This window comes from Paramisgurnus dabryanus, chromosome 21, assembly GCF_030506205.2.
Source record: "Paramisgurnus dabryanus chromosome 21, PD_genome_1.1, whole genome shotgun sequence".
Classification (NCBI taxonomy): Eukaryota; Metazoa; Chordata; class Actinopteri; order Cypriniformes; family Cobitidae; genus Paramisgurnus; species Paramisgurnus dabryanus.
The window spans coordinates 17,266,525-17,274,333 of record NC_133357.1 but is presented as its reverse complement, the minus strand read 5'-3'; the positions used below and the strand labels follow the sequence as shown (position 1 = coordinate 17,274,333).

Sequence of the window (7,809 nt, the reverse complement as noted above, 5' to 3'; positions counted from 1 at the left end):
CATTTAACCACTCGCTCTCGCGGGAATTTGATGTCATACTTCGATTGGTCTGCGCAGCAACGCATGAAGTTGAACACACCCACAGACACAAAAACACACACACACTTCCGGATATTTATTAGCTTTTGTGATTTAGCGACCAGGCAAGACTTTAGTAGAAAGCCCGTTAAAACAATTGACATATATGCAAACTATCTAATATTTGTAACATATTTATTAAAATGACACAAACATTGCAGTTATAATTGATATACTACAATGCAGAACAAAGACAACTTGTAAATTTGCATTGATTTCTTTTCATTTGTGCTCTAAACAAAGTCTTTAAAGTTTTTCCACAGTAAAAATGATAATACGAATTACTTAAATTATTTATCAAAAACATTTGCAATCAAATTAGCAATTTTCGCATTTTTATGCATGGATTAATGTCAGATTGTCTCAATTTCTCGATCTATAGCAACCAACGTGATTTTTTACAATAGGACAAAATTAGACAAAAATTTAGACTAACACATGAAGAATTATCATTTTATTTTTTATATTGTTATTTTATCTTTGTTAGAAGTAAAACAGGTACAATACACAATGGGCATTGATGTCACATTAATATGATGTCATTAATCGGCCATATTAAACACTGAACAATTTATTTCTACAAAACCTTTTGTGAGTTACAATCAATGTACTTATAAGTACATTTTTCAGTAGTTTCACTTAAACAAATAGGCAGAAATTGTATGTAGTATAAAACACATCTGTTCCAAAATAGTACATGTAAAAAATGTATTATTGGGTGTTCCATTGTCGTTTGTGGCTTTGGGTGTTTTGTTTTAACTGAAAAATAACAAGCAAAGGTCCATACACAACATCTTTAACTTGATTTGAACTGTATTTTACATTCAGTATTAAACCCAATATCTTCATTATACTGTATACAGTATTTTAAAAGTAAGTGTCAATAAGTGAAATACTGTACATATTCAAAACAGTAGCCCTTCATTTCCAGACGTTGTATGTAATTGCAATGTGGCATCTTTTTGTAGGTTTGTTGGCAAAACTGTAGCAGCATATAAAAGATGAAAATGGCAGATATTTTTACAGCAGAGCATCCACTTAGCTCTTGGGACAGTCTATTGACAAGTGTTGTAGATCTGAATCTGCCTGTTAATGGCACTCAGGATAGCCTTCATTTTGTCTTCAAGACCATCCAGGTTCCTGGCTTTATCCTCCAACACCCTTTGATTTTCCTCATAGTCCTTTTCAAGCTCTGTGGATACACAAACATATTTTACGAGCAAATAAAACAATGACCACTGTCTTAGAAATCAATAGTACTTGTTACCACAAGGGGGCAATTTATTGAAGGTTTCCATTCACTTGACTGATAATTTCTTTAAAAACACAGTTGTTGTTATTTTTCTTTTCAACGAAAATAATATAGTTTGTAATGTAATTACATTTCAAGGATTACTATTATATATTTGTATATTTTTTTGCACTAAATTAAAAAGGAATCAAATATACTCACACACAAATATACACATTTTTCTTGTGGTCTCAGATTTTAACTCCCAAGCAATTGATGTCTGTTATCTTAATGTTACACTCACCTGCCAACCTCTGAAGTTTATCCTGAGCGTCCTTTAGCAACATCTTTGCTTCATCTCTCAGACGCTCAGCTTTCTGCTTGGCAGCCTGCATTGTCTTTGCCTTACTGTCCATTAGACCCTGAACAGTATGGTATTTATCGGACAGCTCTCCATCCAGAATCTAAAACAGATGAAATTTACTAAATCTTGGTAAACAGAGCACAAGTAAAAATTTAGCAGTCACACACGCACCTCTTTAGCTTCATTGGCTTTTTCACGTGCCATAGTGGCGGTCTCCTCTGCCCGCGCTGCTTCCAGGCTGTTGTGGGCACGTTTGGCCTTTAAAGCCTCAATCTGGCGCCCAAGATCTCCTAACCTGTCCATTGCATCGTCAAGATCTCTCTCCCGTTCTGTGGTCTCTGATTGGATCTTTAGCAAAACAATTATGGAAGGGGTCGTTTAGAAAAACAAAACTTAGGTTCACAAAAACCCAATTTCTGAAGTAGCTTTACCTGCGCAAGCCGGTTCTGAGTCGATCCGATGTCATTCCGTGCTTTTTGTATGGCCTTTTCTGCAGCAGCCTGTGCCTTGCCAGCATCATTCAGAGCTTGTTTTACAGTCTCCGCTGTATTCTTCACCCCCTCTGCCTTATTTCTGTGGTAATATTACATTCAATAACAAAAGGGATCTTAACAAAATTTTACAGGGCCTTGGACAAAACATTTAAGTGGACTATCGCTTCTCCAGCACCTGTGTGGTAATATCACAGATTCCCAGGGCCTGTTTAATCAATGCACACATGAAGACAAATACCTGGCTTTCCTGGCATTCATCAGCAGCTGTTCTGCTTTGCGGACATCATTCTGGGTCTGCTCCAGAATCGCATCCACATTGGACAGACTCTTGACCCGGTCTTTAATCTCATCCGCAAGGTGTCGGATCTGCTTGGGTGAGGCAGGAATAGACAACTCCAGAACCCGATTGGCTATCGCCTCGATGCTGTCTGGATCCGCTCCCTCCACTGCAAATATTTAACATGACATGAAGCACATGACAAAGATATATATGAAATGTTTGCAATCATTTTTATGACCAGCTTTCAAAAACGACTGAACATTCTTAAAATTCAGATGATTTTAAAAACAACTCACTCATGAGAAATTCACGAATCTGTTTGATGAGGTCCCTCAGGTCATTGTTAGAATGATGCACCTTGTTTTTGGCATCGCTAGCTTTTTCCAAAGCTGCCTGAGCTCTTTCCTTAGCTTCCTGAGCTTTGGCCTTAGCATCTGCCACCTTTTACAGGCCAAACAGAAAATATAAAGAGGACAATAAACATTATTAACGTAATAAAAAGCAATTAAGAGGACTCTAAATCATGTCCAAAAATTAAAAAATGTCCAAATCACCTTGTGAGGTGTCCATGAAACATTTTGATAAAAAAAGTAAACGCAAAGTAAGAGTATCAAAATAAGAAGCATACAGTTACAAACATCTCTTCATGTACTATTTTGCACATGATTTCAAATGACATCATACAAACCAATTTTGTTGTTTTTTCCACATTTAAGGGGAACATTGTCATTACCGCAACGTGTCCATGACTGGATTTGGGTTGTTTGACATGGAAATATTTATAATTAAAACATTTAAAAAATAAAAAGCTTCAGTGCATGTTATACTATAAACATTTACAGTAAAGAAACATGTGGTATTTGATGATCGTTGGTAAATGTAGAGACAATAATAAGGAATATAAATTTGTCCAAGACCAATTTTCTCATCCTCCGCAACAATTTTCAATCATTGTTTAAGCCCTCAAGGAACTAACATTTTTTTTTTTAATTGTTGGAAGGGAGATAATTGACTGTGACACTCAAGATGGCTACCAGGTTAGCAGTTTTTTTCTCTACAGATTGAAAAAAAGTTGAAATTTTGTTTGTCATAGTACCCAGACAACTTTTTAGTTCTCATTACCGAAACATGCGTTTGTAAATGCATATATTTAATGTAATATCATGTTGCGGTAATGATAATTTTTGATAATGATAATCTAAAAAATGTAAATAATTCTATAGGAAATATTTTTTAAATCATCTAAAAATAATGGTTATAGTAAGTTCAGACCTTAATCTTATGTGTGCAAAAATCTAATGCTGGACCCCTTCTAAATCTGGATTTTGTGAGAATCACCCATCTATACCTGCTTAAAGAGATCTTCCACCATTTCCATAGCTTTGTTCAGTTCGTTTTCTGCATGCTTGGATCTGTCCAGGGCATTGCTGGCTACTGCTGCAGCTCCCTTACAATTCAGGCCTCCACAGTGACGCCTGCCCTCATCGTCACGGCAACCAGCACCACCGCAAGGGCTGTCACCACAAGGAGCATCACCTGGTGCTCCACATACCTTGGAAAATATTAAGCAAGAGCCCATGAAGCAGATAAAAGGGAAAATCATTCATGTGCTCAAAAACTACTAAGGGAGTTTCATTTGTTAACTCTTTCCCACCCAGCATTTTTTTTTATTTGCCAGCCAGCGCCAGCATTTTTTATGATCACAAAAGTTGAATGCCTTCCAGAAAAGATAATTTTTTAAATATATAAACATAAAATGAAAGAACAGATCTTTTGCTTTTAAACAAACAAACAAAAAACGTTACATCCTATCTTCATTTGTTCTCTTTTCATAACCTCTCAAATATGGTTTGGTTTCTTAAAAAATACCAAATTTTGAACAAAAAGCTGAGATAAATGCATTTTTGTAAAGAATTTTTGTAACAGATCGGATTCAGAGCAATGATCAAAACACACAGACTATTTACTGAGTTTGAATACATACATGCTATAGAGTTTTAAAAGTTGGGTAGTAGCGCAACCTAATGCATAATAGTGAAAATATGAAATGACGTAAAAACTAGTCTTTGGCAGGGAAGCGTTTTCTCTTAATTGACGAAAATATAAATCTTCAAAGGCAGGGGAAAGAGTTAAAGGAACAGTATGTAGGATTGTGGCCAAAACTGGTATTGCAATCACAAAACTTGTGGCTGAAAATGGTACTGCAATCACACAGCTAGTGGCTAATACACAAAATGACAACATAAACATCAGTTGAGGGCTGCAACTTCACTTTTTAAATGACAATATCCTGGTCAGACCACTTTTTCAGTGATATAAGTATTTGAAATGGAAATGATTTCTTAATGTCTAGTGACATATCAGGGCCATTTTATGATTAATTGATATACATTTCTTACATACTGTTCCTTTAAATGTAATTATTTAACTTTTATGGAATAACCCTGATTCTTAATAACATCTTTAATGTGTCTTTGTATCCACTCAGCCTTTTATTTTACATTGCTACTTTGTTCCTTTAACAATATGTATAAAAACTGCATTGAAATATCCTGTTTCATTCCACTCAAAGAGCTTCTTCACCTTTTCATTTATCTTCTTGATGTCCAGAAGTTGAGCTTTCGCATTTAATTCTGTGAGTGAGCGTCTGTTTGCAGTGTTTTTGCGGTTGAAGTCGTCTTTCTTTGCGGCAATCAGTCGCTCTGTTTTCCTACGAGTGTCTGCTGATTGGCTCACTGTGCTGGGAACGTCAGTGGTGGATTTGTTGGCACGGTTTTCGGCATTACGCGAGGTGTTGTAGGAGGCCCGGATGCTGTCGTATGCACCTGTTGAAAGGATTTAAAATGTTAAATACTGAGATGAGCAATACAGGTCTTTTGAAGAAAATAGTTACATTGCTGAAATATAAAGATCCATAATATACAAGAAGACAAATTAAATATTCACTTTGCTCTTCATTTTTAGCTTAAGACAGCATAACTAACCCAAGAAGTTTGAGTTCTTGAGGATGTCAAGTTGACGGTTAAGCTGATCTGAGTTCAGCTTGAGCTCTTTCGCTTCTCTGTCCAAGGTGCTTAATGCATTACTGGCCTCATAGTTACTGTCTTGCACCGCTGTCAGGTCTCCCTCCAGCTGGTTCAGGGTGTCTGTGGTGTCACCAATCTGTCCTCTGTAAGGGGAAAACAAAACCTTGCAGATTAGAAAGCACAGCTTTCAAGTAATACAAGAAAATCTGTCTCTTATTAGTACCTCAGGTCCTCTATCATGCCCATTAGAATGGTCACAGCCTCAGCGGTAGCATTGCGGGCATTTACGATTTCTCTCGCCTGTGCCAGCTTGTCCTCCAAGTCCTTGAATTTTCTCTCGAAGGCTCGAGTCAGGCCGGTAGTCTGTAGTTCCTTCGCTCGGTCCGTGAGAGCTTTGGTTCTGGATGCCAGATCCTGAACGATGCGGTCCCAGTCACCGAAGCACTGATGGCAAGGTTTGCAATCCGGGAATGTGCCAGAGAATCCACGGGCACACTGATCGCAGCGGACGCCAGACACACCCTGCCGGCACGAGCAATGACCGCTCACACGATCGCACTGAGATGTCTCAATGCCACGCGAATCACAGTCACATGCTACAGAGGGAGAGGTTACCAAATCAATTAGATTTTTTGAGTTATTAATTCTCAGTAAAATATGTATATAATTAGCTAAACATATTTTTGCATTAAAAGTGAATAAATACCTCTGCACAGGACTTTTGGGTTTCCCCAGTGGTTTTCTTGGCAGTCTGTACAGGTCTTTCCTCCAAAGCCTGGCCTGCACTGGCACTGGCCTGTGAACTGTGCCAAAAATGGATTCAAAAATTACAAAGAGAAGAAACAAAATGGCAGTATAGTATATCCAGGGATATCATAATTGTAACTAGCTGTGTGTAGTTATTTCTGAGTCTTCTTTCATCTCTTCTGAGACATAATCATATTTTAAAAGTTTAAGTAAGAAAAAAATGCAATGGTTGCATAAAACAGCATTAAACCAAGCCTTTAGTTAACTAAGATAGCATCATGTTATAAAATTAATATTCATGATCCTCTCCCAACAAACACTGCAGCTTGAAATGGTTCCTGTTTGTATGTATGAATTCTATTACCTCATTGCAGGCAGACGAGTAGGCATTGTTAGGGTCACAGCCGCATGGCTCACAGCCCCGCCCACTGGCTAGGTTCCAAAAGTTTGTGGCGCAGTGGTCACAGGTTTGTCCAATAACATTAGCCAGACACTGACATTGCCCGGTGGCACGCTGGCACACACATTCATCTCGGGATTGGCACTGACTACGCTCCGTCCCCAAGAAGTTGCAGGTGCATTCTGGGTAGGCAGTACCAATAGGTTTGTGCATATGGCAATATGTGATAAATAAAGTGTTAGTAGTCAAAATATTGTTGTATGATATAGGAACTAAACTCACTCCGACAGTTGCGACGAGAAGCATCGCCATAGTATCCGCTCTTACACATGCCACATTCGGGTCCATCGGTGTTGTACAGGCATTTGAGACAACGGCCAGTGCTCTTGTCACATGCATTAGGGTCTGACAGGTCAATGTTGTTACTGCAACGACATGGTTGACACTGCCCATCGCGTTTGGAGGGGTTACCAAAATAACCAGGACCACATTCTTCACAGCGGGAACCTGGTTGATGAAGAGAGGGGGACCAGAAAATAGAAACAGAATACAAATTACATTGAGTGTACATTGATGACATTAATTGTTTTAAGCTCATATGAAACTACATGAAATTCTTTTACTCAAATAAAAAATTAAATAGAGAGTGTGGACAAAATGTATCTAAAACAGTTCTCAAATTTGATAAAGAGATTTTATATGAAACAATATAATATCCTCTCAGTGCTAAACTGATCTTACCCAACCATATGGACCAAATGCTTTAGACTTGTTTATCTTTAATCTTTCTGCTTGTGGCTGAAAAAACATTGAAAACTTGTTTCTCTATAAATTATAATACTATCAGTGGAGGAGGTCACACTTTTGAATGTAGAAACATTGCCACTTTCATGTAAGGTGATCCACGTGGCACCTTACATGGAAGTGGCCATGTTTCTATAGTAGCCCTAAATGGACAAACTGTTCTACAGAGCGCATTTCAGCCTTACGTTGATGACACCATGTTTGTCTTGTGGTTGCACTTAGCTTTTTGTTGCACTTCGCAATCTCACCATTAGATGCCACTAAAATGTACACACACCCCTTAAATAAAACCTTAGGATGGCTGGTTCAACCTTGAACTGAAACGCAGATTATTATTTTTTTAAAGTATTGTTTTGGGGTTTCACCATCCACTCCAATAGTAACC

At 37.8% G+C, this 7,809-nt stretch overlaps 1 protein-coding gene across 1 annotated transcript in view; it reads right to left on the bottom strand.

The window, feature by feature from the left end:
* Positions 1 to 515: 515 nt before the first annotated feature.
* The window catches only part of lamb2 (laminin, beta 2 (laminin S)), a 41,939-nt gene continuing 34,645 nt past the window's right edge, over positions 516 to 7,809 (bottom strand). Inside the window, exons 22-34 of the mRNA XM_065285985.1 lie at positions 6,903 to 7,127; positions 6,585 to 6,802; positions 6,180 to 6,276; positions 5,697 to 6,069; positions 5,432 to 5,616; positions 5,031 to 5,272; positions 3,796 to 3,999; positions 2,744 to 2,888; positions 2,406 to 2,613; positions 2,105 to 2,246; positions 1,845 to 2,021; positions 1,614 to 1,773; positions 516 to 1,270 (exon numbers count right to left, since the gene is read on the bottom strand). Of these exons, the coding sequence (XP_065142057.1) occupies positions 1,134 to 1,270; positions 1,614 to 1,773; positions 1,845 to 2,021; positions 2,105 to 2,246; positions 2,406 to 2,613; positions 2,744 to 2,888; positions 3,796 to 3,999; positions 5,031 to 5,272; positions 5,432 to 5,616; positions 5,697 to 6,069; positions 6,180 to 6,276; positions 6,585 to 6,802; positions 6,903 to 7,127 (2,513 nt within the window). The 3' untranslated portion in view covers positions 516 to 1,133. The remainder of the gene's footprint in view (positions 1,271 to 1,613; positions 1,774 to 1,844; positions 2,022 to 2,104; positions 2,247 to 2,405; positions 2,614 to 2,743; positions 2,889 to 3,795; positions 4,000 to 5,030; positions 5,273 to 5,431; positions 5,617 to 5,696; positions 6,070 to 6,179; positions 6,277 to 6,584; positions 6,803 to 6,902; positions 7,128 to 7,809) is intronic.